The sequence below is a fragment of the Rhododendron vialii genome, chromosome 11a (genome assembly GCF_030253575.1).
Source record: "Rhododendron vialii isolate Sample 1 chromosome 11a, ASM3025357v1".
NCBI lineage: Eukaryota > Viridiplantae > Streptophyta > Magnoliopsida > Ericales > Ericaceae > Rhododendron > Rhododendron vialii.
In genome coordinates, this window is record NC_080567.1 from 28,692,890 (window position 1) to 28,713,585 (window position 20,696).

Genomic DNA, 20,696 nt, shown 5'->3' on the forward strand with positions numbered 1-20,696 from the left:
ACACTTGAAAACCCTTTCTCGAGAAACAATGGACAACAAGATTAAAGTAAACAGACAAGAGGGGCTATGCCGCCACCTCCTAACAATAGCTTCGAGGGGCTATGCCGCCGCCTCAATAAGAAAAACAATAAAAGAAAAGGTGATTTGTACTTACTCTAGCTTCGTTACACCTCACGTTTGAGAGGCTCAAGTTAGAGGTATCCACTAGATTAATTACAAATCACACAAAGTAAAAATTAACGAGATACTTACAATGGGTTGGCGAACCTCCAAAGATAAGCTATAAAAGAAAGCGCTCCCCGGCAACGGCGCCAAAAATGCTTGCGACCTTAATGTGTGTTGCAATAAGAATACCCCAAGCGTAGGGTTAGGTCGGTTGAAAGCATAATAAAACCCGGAAGTCCGGGGTCGAATCCACAGGGAGCGCATCCATAACTCGGTTCGGAGATTAGCTTGCGTAGAGATTTTAGCGTTAGGACCGCCAACCAAACTTCGGCGTTGAGACGGCCAACTGAGAGATTTAGGTAAAGTGGCTACTTAACCTATCTACGGCTTTTTAACTGGAGATTAATCTAAAGGCTAGGCTTAGGGATAGTCAACACCCATAACACAAAGGTAAGCTTGATTCCTCTCTTTTAAGCAAGGATGTTAAGCAAGTCTAGGGTTCTTTTGAGACATTTAGACAAACACAAAGAGGGACATAGCTTCAAGTATCAAATGTGGCAAGTAGCCTAACCCTTGCCTACATTTGATCAAGAAGATTAACACCTCTACGTTTCGATACATAAAATCAACCCTAACACATGCTTAAGCTAGAAAATGAAGACAAGAGAAGAGCGAGCAACACCCATGGTTACGGGATGCTAACCATCCCACAACCTAGCCTTACTACACTACTCACACATATCGAAAGAAGACATGAAATGAGCAAGGGTAAAGGAAATGAGAAAATTAAACATTGAGATTACTTGAAATAAAGACAAGATCCTTGAAGAGGAGAGCAATTCTTACAACTTTAATGAAGCACACCTACCTCAAAACCCCACAATCAATGCTCTTTAAGGAGGGATTGAGAATTAAAGAAGAGAGGAGGTAGAGAGAGAAAGCTCTAGGGCTGAAAAATGAACGATCCCCCCTCAAAATGAGGTTAAAAACTATTTATAGCCCCAAACATTCGGGATACAAAAGTCCAAACTACCCCTGAAATGTCCAAAAGTCGGGCACAAAATCTGCAGAAACTTCCAGGTGCTACGGGTAGTACCATTTTTGGGCTACGGGTAGTAGTCTCGTTTTGCAATTTGACACAGCTTCTGATCACTGGCTACGGGTAGTACCATTTTTGGGCTACGGGTAGTAGCTGGACAGATTTCTTTCTCCTTTGGTTCTTTAGCCTTTCCATGCCCTTTGGGCTTCCGTTATCCCGCACACCCTCCAAAGCTACTGTTCATCATTTTGGGACTCGGCGATGGAGCGCCAAGTGGCCTCAGGTGTACGGATACCCTTGGAATTGATCCATGGCATCAAAACACGCCTTATTTCCACCTTAAACCTGCAAGGGCCAAAAACACCAACTCCGCGCAATATCATCTTAATAAAGTAAGTTAAGCACGTGTGTGTGACAAAAAATGAGAGAGATAAGCCCTATTATTTACATTATAGAGGGCTTATCAGTAACACGTTTCCCTCCTAGAGAAATATACACTTCTTTTTTCAATTGATTTTCTCTAAAGTTGATCTCCTTACATTCAATTCTATATTTGCTTTTAAGTTGATTATTTTAGGTTGATTTTCCTACAGCAAAAAAGGGAACAATCATTTTTGGATTCATACGCAAAAAGCAAAACAACCATTTTTATAAGAATACACGAAATTCTTCTACGTGTTTATTCAAGGGAATAAAAACTGAACTATTTTAAGTTTTTTTGAACAAATTGAAGAGTAAAGGAGGATGTTATGTTGAGTTTTTTTTGCCTTTGCATTAAAGAGGTTAAAGGGATATTCAATAATAAATTTTTGACCATCGATTCGAAGCAGGCACGAGCATGCGCTAGTTAATTCAAAGTTTGAAGATTAATGTCCCCTGAAGATAAGATTAACATCTCCAATTCTCTTCATCTAATTTTTTTTGGAAGGGATTTTCTCTTCCTGTCAATTTTTTTTTTTTAGCCACGAAAAAAGAGAAGATTTTATTAATGAAGAAACCGGTCAAAGGACCAGACATCATCTAAAGCAAGATTAGCTAGCCAACGAGGGACCCCTCCAAATTACATCTCCAAAAGATTGAACTTCAGATTTATTACAATTTACATTTCCAAAACATTGAAGTCTCCAAGTCCGAGATAGACACAGAAGTTGGGAATTGACCCAAAGACGAGAGAGGGGGAGGGGGAGGGGGAGGGGAGGGAAAATTATTCAATATCCTTGGAGTACTGTTATATAATACTCCAAAATCTTTAATCACTATATATTTGTGTGGTTTCCACCACGAATTGTGAGGCGCCACGTAGAAGAGCTTATGGCACAGGACTATGCAGTGGTCCAATCGGGCCACGGAAGGGGGACGGAGGACTGGGGTAGCGACCACCGGAGGGAGGACTCAAATCAGAAGTCGTAGTACTAGTATTTTTTCTTTCTCGTATTTTTTCTTTCTTTCCGAGAAGTCAATATTTACTGCCAAATAGGTAGAAATTTTATTTCGCCCCTCTCAAATTAAGGGAGTAGAAGTAATTTGTTTTTGGCAGCAAACATCAAAAAAGTAGAGCATACAATCAACTGTGGCCTTTTTCTTTGGAGTTTTTTTTCCACCCTTCATCAAATGCAACCACCCCCTCTCATCGCTATTGCACAACCACTTTCAGCCGGCAAATACCTCTGGCCGGCGACCACCTCTGGCCGGTGACCGAAAATTCGCAATGTGAAATTCACATACCTCTGCAAATTTGTTTAAAACACCACCCACAGCTGTAAATTCACAAATTCACATACCCTTGCAAATTTGTTTAAAACAAATAAATTCCGACGAATTTGTATAAAACACAACCCACAATTGAAATACATACTGAGATCTTATAATCCGAACCAAACAAAGCCACTTAGAAATCTAAAAAATCATTTATCTCCACAACTGAAGCGAAAGAGAGGGGAGTCAAAGTGGACGTCCACATCCTCCTTCGCCACTCCGGGCATCTAACACCTGAAGGTGTACGCTGTCGTCGGATTCTGTAGGAGAGGGGGCACATGCAAATCAATTTTCATTCAATATAAATTCACTCATTTGAGCCGAAACCAACGAACTGTAGATATCTAGAGCGGGAGAGGGAGATGATGATACGTACCGAAGCAGGAAGAGGACTTGATAAAATCCCTAAATAAAGTAAATAAAATCCTAAAGCAAACAAATCAAAATGCTCTTGTTCGCAGATTCATCTGTACTCGCTGTCGTTGGGGTTCGCCGCCGCCTCTGCCGTTTCTCCCGGCCGCACCCATTCTAACCTCCACGACGTCCTTCGCGCCCTTGAGGACCTCGGCTCTGTCCACGGTGTGTAGAAAGCAAGCCGAACGCTCCCTGCTTCATCCTCTAATGGACCTCTCGAAATTCGTTGAATACACCGATAAACTTCGAAGAGTTGCAGATGGAGTGAGGAGTGAGGAGTGATCACTGTCGGAAAAAGGGCTTGAGAATGGAGGACGAGAAGCAGATTTAGTCGCCACTGCTTTGAGGATATTTTCCTTACTGGTGCATCCCGTCGCCGACCAAGCCGCAGGAGAAGCGGATGCGACGGAGGCGCCGGAGTCGGCGCCGGAGGGAGGCGACGAGCAGTGGCAAGCGGAAGGAGTAGAGGGAAACGGCGGCGAAGAGGCAGATGAGGAGGAGTAGGAGAGAGAGGAGGATGGGAGAGAGAAGGGTTACGACGACGAATTCGGCGCCCTCCAAATCGAAGACGGGGGAGTGAAGAAGAATATGCGTGGAATTTGGGGTAATTTCGAGAGAAATTTTCAGAAATCCTTTTTCGGGCTTTTTCCAGAGTCAGGTGGAATGCGTGGGGACGCCGGGACGGCGTCCTAATCTAGACCGGCCTGTAAATCACCCATGTTGCTGTTGCTTTAGGCCTCTAAATAATTCTGAATTATAAGGGTTCCTCTTATTTTTTTATCTCTTATTATAGTCCAACAAAAGAGAATATTGTGCTCAGCCTGGAATACGATCATGAAGTTGAAAGTACTAGAGATTTCTAGAGGCATCCCATCGGAAAAACTTCCTTGACTGATTGGATAGATCAAGAAAACAGCAGTAGCGACTGTAACAGGGGCTGAATATGCAACAGCAATCCAAGGTCGCATACCTAAACGAAAAGTCGGAAACTAAGTTCCCACTCACGACCCATATAACAAGCTACACCAAGTAAGAAGTGTAGAACAATTAGAGTGATCGGGAATGACGGACTTTTTCAATCTTTTCGACCTTGGTTCCGTAGAAGCAAGTCAGAAAGATTGAGAAATCAAACCATCTGGTTTCATTCGTTCTCAATAGTCATGAGATAATCATATTAGGGTGATCCTTTTGGCGACGGATGCTCCTATTATACTCTTAGTCTCCGAAGGATGAAAACCAACTATGTAGCATCTACATCGAGAATTCGAGTATTGTATATGTCATTAGTCCGATCCATTATAGGAACTACCCGTGATAACGAACTGGCTCTATTTTAATTTTCGATTGGACCTCCCGAAAAGTCAAGATCGGCTCTGATGGCCCAATGTTGCACAGACCGATACGTGGGCAGGGTGAGGATTCTATCTGTGAAGATCGTGTGAGGGTTTTGATCTAGATTGTCCATCTCGGCAATTAATGATTTGGATTGAAAACAAACTTTTCCTGTAAAGAGTTAGGAAAAAGTTAACTTTTTCACGTAAGAGTTCACTTTTAATCTGGACCATTGATTGTCAAGATAGACAGTCCGAATTCCATGAGAATCCTCGCACGATTCTCATAGGGGAGAATCCTCGTAGAGGATCTGGATCCCAAAATTAGTTGACACATGGTTATCGAAAAAAATAAAAAAAAAATGACAGAAAAAGAAGCAAAAAATGCAATTTTTTATGTGTTGAATAAGTATTTATTTGTAATTTTCAAGCTAAAAAATAATGGGTTTACTGAAATCTAAAAATACGCAATATGGATCTTATTTGAAAGATCTCAATGAGATTTTTTAAACGATGCAAGAGAAATTAAGTAAATATTTTCGTAAGCCTATTATTTTTAAACTTGAAAACTGCAAATAAGTATTAATTTTTTAAGAAAATTTTTTGAACGGACACTCAACATCACAAAAGGAACGGTGGGGCACAAGACCCACTATATATATTTATTTTTTCTTTTCAAAAAAAAAATATTTTTACAGTTGTATTGTACTACGTTTTGAACATATTGAGTACTCTCGAGGCGCGGCCATATGGTGCCACTAATGCTTTTCTCTACCATATATTCCTATCAGACTTGAGACTAAATGTATGAATCTGACCTAATATGTGATAGAGAATGGTGTTGGAGCATTGCGTGGCGATACCTGAAAGTCACTAAAAAATTAATTACTCATAAGCAAGTCTTCATTCACCGAACTTTCATCTCCAGACTACAACGCGTTCATGGAATAATTACTACTTTATCACAAAATGCAAATCCAACGAGCCTCATTTTCATCTTCTCTCTTATTTCTCTATTTTCAACCGTTTTTTTATTTGTGTGTTTTTCTTGCCTTATTGAAACCCAATGACACTCAATTGTAGTACAAAACCTTAATTTGAAAGAGAAGGGTGCACTCATCAACTTTTGGTCATTGCATTTTTGAAGAGGAATTTTTTTTTTTCGGGACACTGAAAAATACTGAGTACAAGGAAAAAAAGGGATGAACAACTTGAGGCAGAAAGAGTTTGATAGAGTACGTATGTACTACCCGTTAACTTAAATGCACAGTACTAACCAACAAAACTAAATGAATTTTATGTCCTAATCAATTGGATTCGGTTACATGAATTTTACTCCCTCCGTCTCAATTTATTTTTCATTTTTGGGAGTTCGTGCCACTTTTCAATTAATTATATATTGTAATTTATAATGTTTTAGATAATTTCGAAAACATTGAATTATAAAACAAATAAAGATCTATCAAATATGATCTATATTGGATATAAAATTCATTACCACTTTGAAGATGTAACTAATTTTTTAATCCAGTTAGAATAGAACTAAGACAAGTAAATTGGGACGGAGGAGGGAGTATTATTTTTCCATTGTGCTCTATTTGGGGGCTATTTTAACAACGGTGCTATTGGTACAGATAGTGTGTGCAAACCTCTTTTTTGTCCTGTTTTGAGTTTAAAAAAATGATCGGAATCGCTCATTTTGTTTAAAATACTTTGTTTATGACTCCTATGAAAAATAAGCTCAATCCAATATCGGTTAAGGTACCTACAAAACGTTCAACTTCGTCCCTGAATTCTAGAGCAAAGTTTGAATGTTTCGTAAACGCTTTTACCGATATCGAATTGAGTTTATTTTTTGCAAGGAAGCAAAGTATTTTAAACAAAATGAGCAGTTCCGATCATTTTTTTTGAACCCAAAATGGGCCCAAAAATGGATCTGTACCCATCGGTACATATTTAAAATCTGTACCATAAGACTTTTTGCTATTTTAGTGGCAAAGTCTGATGTCCTCCATGTCTTTCTCCTCGCGCTTTTGTCATTCTGGTAATTGTAATAGTGCTATTATTGGAAAGGCAACAGAAAGGATTTCATCTGCAGAGTGGTATGCTTTGGTCTCGGCCAATCTCGGGTTGCTTCTGGGCCTCATCTAAATATATCAGAACAAAAAAGATTTTCTATTTGAAAGTCGCCCCGCCACCATGGCCATTTCCCTCGCAACACTATGCATCTCTGTCTTTGCACTAGTAGCTCTGCTCAAATCCAAAGCAGTGAAAGTGGAGAAGGAGGAGGAGCAACAAGCCAATGGGCATTTTCTCTACTGCCATCGAATCCGCGACATGAATGTCTTGATCTCAGGTATCCATGTGATTAAACCCCTTCGGTTTTGTCGATTTTTAAGATATAATTTCACATGGTACTTATTATATTGGTTTTGCAATTCTATGAATTGGAACTGACCATCAATTGCAATAACCGAATCAATCCATTGTGCTTTGAAGTAGTTCGATGCTATTAGTTTTAGGCCTCAAAATGCAGTAGTTATCCTATTGTACAAATACAATGATTCTGTTTTAATTGGTGTACGAATCTTAATTTTAAGGCCAAAAGTAAACCGAAATTTGATGTTTAGTATTTCAAAATCGAGCATGTCGAAACTAACTTAAAAACCGATCACAATTGTCTACTTGGATTTGATTGATGCTATCCGTTTGGTTTGATGGTTTTCTTTTTCGTTCCTGATTTTAAGTGTTGTTACCCTGTCATGCCTTGTATCCGTCTTCGTCGCAGATGGGGTCGTTTGGATTGTGTTTGTCTCATGCGCTTGTATCGTATCTGCTCTACTCATGGCTTGGTGTTTCTTGTTTCTACCCATTTTCGAAAGAAACGTACAAATTCGGCCATGGTGAATCGGGGCCCAGAAGGGTGTAATTCTCTATCTTGCAGCATTTGTCAGATTTCTACTATCCCTGATCCTTATATGTATATGAACCTAGTAAGAGTTGTATTAGGGTCGAATGCTAGGCCTATAGCTTAAATAAAGTGTTTGACTTCCCTTTTTAATCATATGATCATGTGTGAAGCGTCACAATATAGATCGCTTAAAAGTGATGAGAATATATAGAGGTTTTATTGTAAACTTATTGGTCTTGTATGTATGCTAATTGCAACCTTTTACAGTTTTAAATACCGTATCTTGCATTACGAACACTGTCACATCAGTCGCCTTGTGCGTCTCCTCCAAATGTAATCTACCTAAGAAAATAAGGAAGACCCATAGCACAATTGAATCTACTAGCCTGCCCCAAGGAGTTGCAACACCAAGGAGTTGTACTTTCAAAACTCAGGTTCTGCTTCTAGCAGTACTCCAATAAGCAGTCCATGAATAGAAAGAAGTCCTTGGAATCCTTTGCATTCATTGATTTCTCTGATGCACTCCCATTGTTGCTCTGAAATTCAACCCAAATTTGGCTTTTCCCACCATTAGTGCACTGGAGCTTTCACTCAAACTTTTATTCAAATTGAAGATTAAAGTTTTTATTTATGGTCCGGATATGGTCTCCCATAATCCGTAACCTCGAATTTTCAATATGGCCTACGTACTATGACATACTGTATATGTGAAGGCAACAAACAAACAAAAATTAAGAAGACATTTTCATCCCAAGTAGTATTACACCAAAATTAAAACCAAACAAGACAACGAAAGAGGAATCAAAGACAGTAAGCAAAATGGTTAGCCAAGTGATGCTAACTCATGGCTTTGCGGCGGATTTTTTCTTCGAGAATCGGGCAAGGCAGGTTCAAGTAATCCGATCACAACTGCATAAGATGAAGAAACCTAAGAGAGAGAGAGAGAGAGAGAGAGAGAGAGAGAGGGGATCGGCTTATCTTTAGACTTCAAGGGCGCTTTGGAATTGGGAGCCTCTGTGTTTTATGTTTTTTGGGATAATTGTGGAATCCATTATGCAACAGGCATAACGTTTAGAAAATAGGTGCATAATACATTTTTAGGGTCTCTTATTTTAATTAAAATGAAAAAGCCAAAATGAGAAGTCAAAAGCTCATCTTTTCTTACTTTTACCTTTTGTTTTCTAAATTCTAACATAAAAAAATATGGGTCGTCACCAAATTATCAAAAAGGTAAATTTGTTTCATTTGTTCGGTTTTATATAGCAAAGGTAAAAAAAGGAAGAACAATTTTAACTTCTATTATTTAAAATTTCATTTGTCAACTTAATTTAAGAAACAAAAAAAAGTTCTTTTTTCTTTCCCTTTTCTTTCTGTGTTTGGAACTTTTGGAAGAAGAAGAAAAAAGATAAAATTTAAAAATCTCCCTTCTCTTGCTTGGTTGATTGTGGAAAAAGTGAAGAAACATGAAAAAGTAAAGAAGAACAAATGGTCAAAATTTTCTATCAACTTTCACCACATTTTCCTTCGTAATCATTTTCTCTTTCTTTTTACAAGTTCCAATTAAATTTTTTTCTCTCCCCTTTTTTGGTTTAGAAAGAAAAAAACAAGAGCAAAATAAGAAAACCAAACGGACCCTTACTTTATCCTCTTCATTTACTCCCTCCGTCCCATTTTGGTTGTCCATTTTTATTTTTCATGCCGTTATTTCAACGTTTATATTTCCCAATCTAAAATATTTTTCATAATTTTAAAAACTTTATATTATCGATCTAATCGAGAGCTATCAAATAAGATTTATATTGCATATTTTTTAAAATTCATATCAAAAGAAACAACACAAAAAACTAGAATGAACAACCAAAATGAGATGGTGGCAGTATTTTTTTGGGTAAGAAAATCTTCTTTTGTTTTTTTCCCTACGAGTTCCAAAAGCCATTACGGCATTTCCAGTCACTGAAAACGAGCCAATTTGCAGTCCCAATCGAAGTTCGCTGAAACAATGGTGAATCTCTCTCTCTCTCTCTCTCTCTCTCTCTCTCTCTCTCTCTCTCTCTCTCTCCGTATAAGCAATATGTATATTCATGGAGTACAATCTTCGTCACCGTATTTCTTGCTCTTTCTGTTGGAACCAACTGAAATAACTCACCAATCGTCTAACAATTGCAATTCACAATCAGGCGAGCAGCGTGGAGCAGCAAAAGAAGCTGAAGCTATATTCTTACTTCCGGAGTTCTTGCTCTCACCGAGTTCGGATTGCTCTCAAATTGAAAGGTTCTCTCTTATCAATTTCTGGTCTGATCAATCCGTTTGTTTTTGCGAATTTTCGATTTCTTCTCAAAACCCTAACCCTTGTTCTACTGATGATTGAATTATTTTTACTGTTGCGGTTTGGTACAGGCCTGGAGTATGAATACAAAGCAGTTAATTTGCTGAAAGGGGAGCACTTCAGTCCTGGTGAGTAGTTCTTACTTACTGGGTTCTTAACTACATTTAAAGTGTGTCCTGGTGAGTAGTTCTTACTTACTGGGTTCTTAACTACATTTAAAGTGTGCTTTGGGCAGTGGCGGAGCCAGGAATCAAAGGGGCCGAACTATGAGAGAAATTTTGGTTGGATGATTTTGCCAGATGAAATCCACTCATTTGAGTTTTTATGGAACAATTTTGATGAGTTAAAGAATTGATCTTGAAATGTTTTCTAATAAAATGGTTTAATTACCAGAAACAAATACTGAAATATTTTTTCTATCATATCGTTCTGATGGCATTCTATATCATTATTGCACACATAATTCATCATGATTTGGCGTGCTCAAAATGAAGATTGTATTTACTTTTTCATTATGGTTGAAATTTTATATCTGCCAAAAGTATGTAGGTCTTGTCTTGTCAAACATGTCTGGTAAAAAAAAAAAAAAAGCCTCTGTCTACTTCAAATTGTCTATTAGAAACCCATTTGTTTCAATTTTTGGTTTTTGCACTCTCTACTGGATTTCTCTGTCTTTACTGTTAGAACCAATTGTTCTCTCTCATAATGTTAAGGTTGGGTTTGAAAAGGAAAACAGTTTCTTTCATAATGTTAAGGTTGGGTTTCCATATTCAAATCCCACCACATGGATTCATATTTTGCAACTGCAGGCCTGTGACACAAATGTTATCGGTGCCCGATATTGCTTTGACTATTCTTGTATGCTTTATTGATCGATTTTTACCTCTTGATTGTAGAGTTTACAAAGCTCAATCCAATTGGTTATGTGCCGGTGTTGGTGGATGAGGACCTTGTAGTTTCTGACTCTTTTGCAATCATGTTGGTGAGTGGCTTGGGCATTTATCCTCTTCACCTCATGTCAGTGGTATTGCAAACGGTTGTAATACCATCTTCGAACTTTTCAACACGTTCTTTATGATTTGCAGTATCTGGAAGAGAAATATCCTCAACATCCGCTGTTGCCTCGTGATCTGCAGAGAAGAGCAATCAACTACCAGGTACTCAGTTTTTCTGAGCTGTTTTCTTGAGGGCACCTCGTAGATTGTTGTATTCACTAGCCCGTCACAAGTGGGGTATGGATACCTCCAGAGACAAATTGAGACGATACTGGCCAAATTAGTTACCAGTGGTGGAGTTAGTTTCCACAAGGATATTCCTCGGAAGTTCCCTGTGTTCTTTTGAACAATGGTACTGTCAAATGAAATGTCAGACCACTTGATTTTGTTCTTGAAAGGACTGAGGAGTAAAACGAAGTCCATTGACTTTTCAATCATGAAACACGAAGTAAAGAACATTGAAATCTTTTGAACTCCATTCACCAGAAAACAGATGTTCTGGTCCTACTAGTACTTCCGTACTTGGTTTCTCACTCAGACGTGATCCACTTTTGTTTTGCCTAGACCAATCAAGACAAAATGAAACACAAAATGGATAAAAAAAAAACAAGAAAGTGTAACTCCTTTCCATTTTGGAGGCCAGGGGCCAGGGGTTTTGTGATTGTTCCCTTTCTTTAAAACCACGTATTCAAATCCCAAATTGTATTGGAAATTTATTGCATTTCTCCACTGTTATGAGTTGACTGATTTCTACCACACATCCCTTGTAACTTTTCCCTCTTCTTTTGAACTCCTGTTCAAGTTGAAGTACCATTTTAGGTTTCTGAACTATATCAGTTGTTTTTACTTTGTCATCATTTCATCCTATTTTTACTTCCTTGGACTAACCCTCAATGAATTATTAATTTGAGCTATAGGCTGCAAATATTGTTTCTTCAAGTATACAACCTCTTCAGAACCTATCTGTGCTGGTGAGTAATGGAGCAGGGTCAGTGTTCTTAGATTAGTGTTTCATTGCTGAAATCTTTATAATGCTTTCATCACATTGTTTTTAAGGATAGTACGATAAGTGCCTTTCTTTCCTTCCCGCCTTTCAATATGCAGAAGTATATTGCGGAGAAAGTTAATCCAGATGAGCAGTATGTTTGGGCTAGGAATCATATTGGGAAAGGTTTAGAAGGTAAGCATTTCCTGTTGATGAAATTTGGGGAGTTTTTCCCAATTAGATAAATCTGTCATACCAGTTTGGATGAAGTTTTTTTTTTTTTAATGTTTTCCCATGCCAATGAATGTTTTTCCATTGGTATTAGCTTCATGTGATGTATGGTACAGTGTTAGGTGTTACCATTTTCTTCCATTCTACGAAGTGCATTTCTTTGTGCATATTGTTCTTCTTTAACTCCCTTCAGTGTCAAGACATTTTATTAAACCAATATTACGAACATATGCTGGGATCTCTCTTGGATAAATCTGGTAATGGTTTAAAATTTAGTTTAAGTCCAGAACTGCCTTTCTACAGTCTGGCCTATTTATAAACAGATTTAGAAGCTACGAAATGATTGCATTCTACCGCTTTGGTACTGAGATGAAGTCTTGAACACATTTAGTGTAAGCTGCAAAATAGTATCTCTTGACGTGAAAATTTTCAGCGCTGAAATTAGTCATTAGCATCATCACCTGTCAGTAATACAGAGAACTTGAAATGGTACATGTGACCTTGTTATCTCCTTAAATGCCCATTAAATAGAACTTGAACTGGTAGATGTGACCTTGTTATCGCCTTAAATGTCCATGTTCTCCTTGACCAGAAGCCCTTACTGTTCACACTGTTTGTAAACCTACTTTAAGCAGCATCTCAGGATGAAAAGGTGAAAGTTGACTGCAATTGATCTTGGTTGATCTCACACATGATCCAGCACCTCCAGTACTATGGATATTGTGTCCTGCACTTATGTTTTTTGGCCCTACAACGTGTGCCCTAGTTAATGTAAGCAACTTTATTTATGCCGTGGGGATGTACAAACTGCTTTTTTGACACGGACAAATCTGGTGTTTTAAAATGATTGTATCGACACACTCAGCGAGACCTCATCAATCAATCTTACTGAACTGTCAAAGCTAGTATTCATTAATTCATTAAGACCTTGTTCGGTTAAGGGTTTTGGATTTTGGATTCTAATCATTATCCTATTTCTCTCTCCACTCATTACTCCTATCTCCAATCATTACTCTCATTTTTCTCTCTTTCTCTCTCCAATCATTACCCTATTTCTAATCACTACTCTATTTCTCTCTACACTCATTACCTACAAATCCAAAATCCCAAAACAAACAAGATATGTATTATCTCTGGATGGGAGGAGTGGAGTGTTGGAAGTGCACCATTTGCATATCTTCGACTCCCCATTGATTGGTATGTGTGAGAGATTGATCTACTGGTAGACCCTGTAAAAAATAAGCTGCCTATTTGTGTTATTTAGGCTTATTATGTTTTTGTAAGTATCAATTTGTATTCTGCATCGTCAATAATACTTTTATCTTCTTGTTAATCCTTGACCAAATACAATGCCATTTTGACTTTTGAGTTGGGGGCAAATCATTTGCCTGTTTGAATTTCTGGGCAAACACTGACTGCCTATAAGTCTTGAGTTGCTGTGATATGAATAGGGTTACTTAGAAAATTTTGTTGAATTTCGACTGATTTCCATGTACACATGTTGCAGCACTTGAGAAGTTGTTGCATGACTATGCTGGGAAGTATGCCACTGGAGATGAAGTCTATCTGGTTTGTTTCTTCCCTGCTATCTGTGTTCAACACAGAAAAGGATGTTCAGAACCGCATTGTGTAAATGGGCACATATAACTCTTTCTCAATTCTTTTCTGTTAGGATCCAGATTGTGTCTCAGTACAACGGCTCTGGAAATGAATGGACTCTTTAAACCAACCAAAGCCCTTTCTAGTGGCAAACTGGATTTGTAAATATGAACTCAGAATGTTATTTGAACCACAGTCTAAACACAATTATGAACTAGACCCATGGGTCAGTAGTCCCAAAGCAGGAATTGTACCAAATATCGGTCCAGATACTAGGATTTAACATGACAATGTTACTTTTCATACTGTAGCAATTTTTTGCGTGGAACGACACCTGATTCAAAAACTTTAGTTGCGTATTGCTTTAGTGTGAGTACTTATTGGATTATCAATGCTCAAGGGGGCATTGCCTATGTCTCAGAAGTTTTTAATGATTTATTAACCCACCGTGAAATTTTGTTGTTTCACATGCTCCGTAATATAATTTGGCTATTACTTACAGGCAGATTGCTTTATAGCACCTCAGCTTTATGGAGCAATCAAAAGGTTCAGTCTTGATATGGTAACGCCAATCCTTTATCTCATGACCGAGTTAATTTGTTGTGATTTATGTTTCAACGTTATAATGTGCATGTAGAAGTTCTAGTGTCCTTATTTCCCTGAGAAAGGTGGGGAAGAAAGGGAGCAATCCATATTGGTGGGCTGTGAACTCTCTCTGCTCTCTTCTTTTCTTTTGTGGATCTGATGCTTGATGCTGGTGTATAGGAATTTTAGTTTATGGCGATCCCAGATTCTGTACAATGGATTGTTTAAAGCTAGTTTTATCTTCCCCATCAAATGTTTAATAAGACAGTGCAAACACTTAAATGTCTAATATATAGTCGACGTTCCTGATTATGACAGTATTATAGAAAGGATCACATCTATACATACTTGTGCAACGCTTATTCTAAATTTCAGCTTCTAAGTTTTTCCTCTGATGAACTTGGAACACCGTTGATTTCAAATGGTGCTTTATCTCCTTAGGATTTGATCTTTGTACAATGACTCTCTCTCTCTCTCTCTCTCTCTCTCTCTCTCTCTCTCTCTCTCTCTCTCTCTCTCTCTCTCTCATATGTGTACCTCACTGTGCATGAAATTACTTCTTGTTCCCTAGCTGCTTGTTTCGTAACATTGATGCTTTCTTATCATTCTTTATCTTCATATGCTACCGCTTCAAATTTCTTGTTGGTCTTTTTGCAGACTCCGTACCCTCTTCTGTCTAGGTTGAATGAGGCATACAATCAACTACCTGCCTTTGTAGATTCTGCGCCAGAAAACCAGCCGGATACACCAGTTTAGGCGTTGAGTTGAGGTAACTGAGGAATATGAAAGTACTTGTCATTGTATGCTTGACCACATAGCCTGTGGTAGGATCATGGATTTTGTGGGGATGGAGAGGCAGAGGAAATTATGAAGGGGCTAATGTAGTGAAGAAGCTAACCACGATTGTTTTGGCCCCTATCATTTTGCTTTCCCTTATTAGATCCCCGTACACAATCCAAACACAGCCTAAGCATTGGGGTTCTAGTGTTTTGCTATGCTTGGTGTTCTCATTTTGCAAGACACAAGGGGACTTGGTAATAAGGCCCTAACACCAATGTCAGCATAGGAGCAGGTACCACTTGGCCTGTAAGTCCAGTGGTGGTTTCGAGGCTTTGATGTCCGTCAATATTTAGATAGCTTTGTTGAGTTTTTGTACTGAATCTTCCTACTTTCTCTTGTTCCCTTTTTTTTTTGTGCCAGCAAAATGGATTGAATTTTCAAGGTGAAGCCCGTGAAGCAAGATTTCGGGCAGAGCTGTTAAGATGCCAGCATACTTTCTTCCACGAGGCTTTGTCTATTTGAGAATTATGACAGAATAAACTAAAGTTGTGTTTATTGTATTAGAACATCTTTATATTGTTCCCTGAAGTTCAGTTTGCTTGTTGTACCGTGAAATAAAGAGGTTTTAGTATTCTGGTTCGAAGTTAAGATGTTTAAATATTTATGTGCTGCTATATTCAATTCTTGCCCTTCTGTATTCTCCTCTCTGGGGTTGAGAGATTAGTATGTTTGCTGATTTTTGTCAGGAAAAAAGAATGTAGACTAGAGATCAGTGTTTTAAAAGCCGGCCACCTAGGCGCGAGGCCAGGTGGTCCTACTCCTAGATTAGGCATCCGACTAGTCAGTGCCTAGGCACCCCTTTTCTGCCGGACTAGCGGCTAGCGATCTTTAGAACATTGGTTGAGATTACGTCATCATATTGTAAAATACTAAAAGTAGTTCTGTTAGTGGACTTGTAATAGGTGGGTATATCTCATGTGGTACCCGCTCGGCACTTTTGGGCCGTCCAATACACTTTTGGATGACTCGGATTGAAACCCTCTCTCCTCTCACCCCAACACTTTCTCTCTCCTTTTTTCTCTCCAAATTTGAGTAGTCTAAAAATGCAATAGATTGCTCGAATGCACCGAGCAGGCACCACGTGTTACCCGCCCGATGCCGAGAATTTTTTCGATCAGGAGAGTCTAATAAGTCTTTACTTCGGTCTCATAAAATTACAATGGACCTAACCCAACTATTGGTACCAACCTAGTGAGTACATACGTCGTGTGAGGCCCACCCCGGGGTCTCACACAAATGATACTTCTGAATGAAAAGTTAAAAGTTTAGATTAAGTACTTACAAATATTCAATTAAGTTGATTTTTTATGGAATCATTCAAAAACATATCTTAAAATTCATTAATAGATCAGATTTCTTGTGTGGGACTCCGAAGCGAACCCCACACTGAGTATGTACACCTTATGCACTCACCAGGTCGGTGCCCTTAGCATTACAAAGGACCCGATTTGGAAACATCCAGTTGATGTCTTATAGCCACTGCTTTTGCTTACTATGTCCAAAACTTTGTCCTTGAAACCCTGCACTCACTCCCTCACTCACTCACTCTCTCTCACTCACACACACACACACACACTCTCTCTCTCTCTCTCTCTCTCAGGAATTCTCTCTTGTTGAGGAATGTGCACTATTCTTTCCGAAAACTCAGCTACAGCCTACAGTGGGAGACAATGGAGTTAGGGACCTGAGATATACTTCCTCTACCCCGAAAAAACAGTTCAATAGGAATAGATGTGTAATTTTTAATGAAAATAATAAAGTAATTTTGAGAAGGATTTTAAAAAAATTCAGCACCAACATAAAGAACTAATTGAGATCTTTAATCAGGCGCAAATGCATTTTTAAAATTATGCATGTAATTTTGTTTTTTATACGAAAATTGCACGTATAGTTGCAATAGATCATATTTAAGGAAAACACGTATCAACCTCATGACCTGTGCAGCCGGCTTGTACTGAAAGGTACAAAATTGGCATGTTAAGAGCATCCATAGCCTCTCTTCTTTTTTTTTGTTTTGAACGACCAAAATATCATTCTTTACTTCAAAGAGGACTCCTTTTCCTTCAAAGGAAAAGCTAAACAAATCCCACCACTCGGTGGATAACGTATAAAATGTTCATCGATTACTTAGAAAAACGTAATGATATCCGCAAATATCTAGTGATATCCACGATATGTATACTGAAATTCTAATTTGTTAAGCATCATGTGCGTATTATTTGCGGGTAGCTACTGGTTAGCAAGACTCTTCCTTCGAACTCCAATCACAATTCTCTCTCTCCAATTACATTTTTCAAGTCGCGCACCCAATTCACTTCAAAGTCCAATCATCTCTCACTTTTCCTCCAACATTAGAATTGTTATTTTTCAAGTATTTACCAAATATATTCAACTATGGTCTCATTCTAAAAAGTACTATATTATAGTCCGAGGGCGACCCAAGCATTAGCCCATTATTAAAGCTAGTGCCTAGGGCTTCCAATTTTAAGAGGCCTCACTTTCATATATGTGCATATATGTAATACGAGGTTTGATTTTTCAATAACTATTTAAATTGATTTTAAAAAAAAGCCTCCTAAAAAAGAGTTTTATTAGGATTGATCATTCCATAAGATTAATCTCTCTCATAATATAAAATATTAGAATTGTATACCCTAGAGTTTTATTGGATTAAAAATGTTTAACATGAACTTTTAAAGGCCTTGAACTCAATTTCGCCTAGGGCTTCCATAGCGGGTGAGCTGCCATTAGTAGATCCTTTATTGTTTAAATATATGTGGTGAATTTTTTTTTTAAAATTTTGAGGAGTCGCCACCTAGAGAACATTTAAAATGGAGTTTTCATTTTGAAATGTCAAAATAAAATACGTAGTAGGTGTGGAATACTTAAGGTGGCATTTCTGGTAAGTTGGACAACTTCTCGTAGCTATTCGTAATCAAGTGGTTTCCACCACCAAACTAAAAATTGTCGAAAATGCGTAAGGTGTTTTAGTTTAATGGAAGAAAACGTGTTGAATATTTTAATTTAGTGAAAAAAAAAACTTTTGAAAAAAAAAAGTTTAGTAAAAACTAGGACTTTTTTCTGGATCCGAAGATTCGAAGCATAGTTGAAGATCCTTTATAATAAAAGCATCTGTAGAAGGTCCTTCAAAATTTAATAAGTAATATGAACACGTGGTTTGCTATTTTTTTTGGCACTCCAAGGGATCCTTCAGGCATTATACTACTAATAGAATAATAGTATTAATAGGTCAGAAGAAACAAAAAAGTAAAAAAGTCAAATAACAAAACTGCACTATTTTAAAATTTGAAGGATACAGCACTGCTGCTCACTTTTAAAATTTACAGAGGGGAGAATCAAAATATTCAAGACATTATGGCTCTATTTGTTTCAACGTAAAATATTTTTCAAAATAATTTATTTATTTTTCGGTGTTCGGTTAGATTAAAAATGAGAAAAATATTTTTCAATATAGAACATTTTCCACCATTTGACGTAAAATAACTTCCGTTGGAAATGACGGGATTTTCCCAAAACCTTTTGTTACGACCTGAAGTTTTGCAAGTTTCCCCCAATAGTTCACCAACAGGAGGAAACTCTCTCTCTCTCTCTCTCTCTCTCTCTCTCTCTACATTCTGTGTCTCGATCTCTCGTCTCTACAAATACACAATTCTCTCTCTACACTTGTGATTAGTCAAAATCCAAAACGCAACATTTTCAACTGCAACCAAACAATGGAAAAAACACATAAAAACAAACACTTTACGCAAAATCATTTTACGGGAAAAATATTTTACATCGAAACAAACGAAGCCTATATGAAACGCGTTCGAAACCATTCGAGATTTATAAGAATTTCATATTTTTCATGCAACACTCACATTCATCGGGCGTTTTCAAACGCATTAGTGCCCGAATCAAATCAACTTTTACGTGCTGAGAGTTTTTTTTTTAAGTTGACCTAAGTAGTACGATTGCCAGAAAAAAAAAAAAGGAAACAAATTGAGACACAAATCGAGAAAACTCCAGTAGATAAATACTCCTTAGTATGTACCGCCAAGAGTGGGAACTGAGTTGGCAAGGAGGCTGAGTAAAAACTCCCTCTCTCTCCACGCAATTGTGAGTTCGAATTTGATTACGATAGTAGTTCTCGTGAACCTGATTTGGTGCAACCGTGCGAGAAGGCACTTGTGCAGCTCGCATCTTAGTTGGGCTATATATGGACAGGGTGATGCAGAATTTAACTCCCCGGTGACAAAAGTATGTGAACAAATTTTGTATACAAAATACTATGTAAAATAAAGAAATGTAGTACGATTAAAAATGTATTGGGCCTAATTTTATTTATTTTGTTAATTTACATGATTTACTTACTCCCAAATTTAAGAGTAATATTTTATTTACACTGATTTTGAAAAAATAAAAATCATACTCCGTAGTACGTAAAAAATATGTTTTAAAATTTTAGTGCATGAACATTCCATGATTTCATGATGGGTAAAAAAATGTGATCACACTCAAGCGGGCCGCTAGGCCGATTGCCGCTTTCTATTTTATTTATTACCGGGTTAGTTCAGTTGGCTAGGATTTTTGTATATTCTTCTTACTTGCGTATAGGTGTTCTTTACTTAAAATGGATTTTTCTTCCGAATTTGTACTTTATGCTTGAGTACTTTATGTATGATGTCTCCTATCTATGAAAATAAAAAAACACTTCGAAACTTATAAAATCGATGCCACTATTAAAAAAATTTAGAGGTGAGGAGAGGATTTCTAAAACTACAAAGCTCTGGCAGTGTCTTCATATTTTTTTTCCAACTTACGTGTATTTTGACTATTTTTCTTTCCAATCTGATTAAAGAGAGGCCATTAACAATAGAACAAGGGGATTCTCGAGAGGTTTCTGTCTTTCGACTTGACCCCAATAGGTTACCAAGTTTTTCCGAACACAGAATGTTGGATTTGAAGCGGATGCTGCTTGCACAAGCTATGTCTTGAAAGTTTCCTCCTCTTGGGCAAACGAATGGTTTATGGTTGCTTAGTTATGGAATTACTTGCTTCCCGGAAAGAAAGGGAATCTGAGAGCAAACCTCGACCCTGCTGACCTTCACATTTTGAAAAACAAACTAAAAAAGCAGATCATGAAACCACTAGTTACCCTCTAGGATATCATCTCTATCACTATCATTGACGGCTCACTTACCACCCAAACCACCCCACACACACCACCCCCCCCCCCCCCCCCCCCAATAACTTTCACTCATATACCTAAGATTTACAATTGTTAACATCTACGAAAACAGCCTAAAGATTCGGCTTCTGGGTCCTTATCAGATAAGAATAAAGAATATGATTGTGGAGATTACAAGGTATTATTGCTATATTGAAATCTTAAGCATTGGGTTGACCAAGATAATTTCATGTTGTCATATACCATGCATCATCACTCTTCACATGTCATAGAGATATATATCTTTGCCTGGGGAGGGTTGACCAAGATAATTTTATGTTGTTAGATAC

At 37.8% G+C, this 20,696-nt stretch overlaps 2 protein-coding genes across 14 annotated transcripts in view; both read left to right on the top strand.

Annotated features, from left to right (window-relative positions):
* Nucleotides 1-9,493: 9,493 nt before the first annotated feature.
* Nucleotides 9,494-15,813, top strand: LOC131306320 (glutathione S-transferase zeta class-like). Of its 4 annotated transcripts, none has more exons than XR_009193830.1 (11): nt 9,494-9,617; nt 9,793-9,886; nt 10,013-10,069; nt 10,838-10,923; nt 11,027-11,098; nt 11,854-11,907; nt 12,041-12,116; nt 13,660-13,721; nt 14,254-14,313; nt 14,994-15,160; nt 15,559-15,813. XR_009193830.1 is itself a non-coding variant. In XM_058332477.1 (11 exons), the coding sequence occupies exons 1-10, from the start codon at nt 9,615-9,617 to the stop codon at nt 15,090-15,092; spliced, it is 663 nt and encodes a 220-aa protein (XP_058188460.1). In that variant the 5' UTR covers nt 9,494-9,614; the 3' UTR covers nt 15,093-15,105; nt 15,537-15,813. The 4 variants fall into 4 exon arrangements, 3 of the variants coding, with proteins under 3 accessions (XP_058188460.1, XP_058188461.1, XP_058188462.1); XM_058332477.1 differs by having other exon boundaries at nt 14,994-15,105; nt 15,537-15,813; XM_058332478.1 differs by having other exon boundaries at nt 14,994-15,105.
* Nucleotides 9,511-20,696, top strand: part of LOC131306321 (glutathione S-transferase 2-like) — a 46,873-nt gene continuing 35,687 nt past the window's right edge. For all 10 annotated transcript variants that reach the window (XR_009193832.1, XR_009193831.1, XR_009193833.1 and 7 more), the window contains exon 1: nt 9,511-9,577. The gene's annotated coding sequence lies outside the window, so the exon portion shown is untranslated. The remainder of the gene's footprint in view (nt 9,578-20,696) is intronic.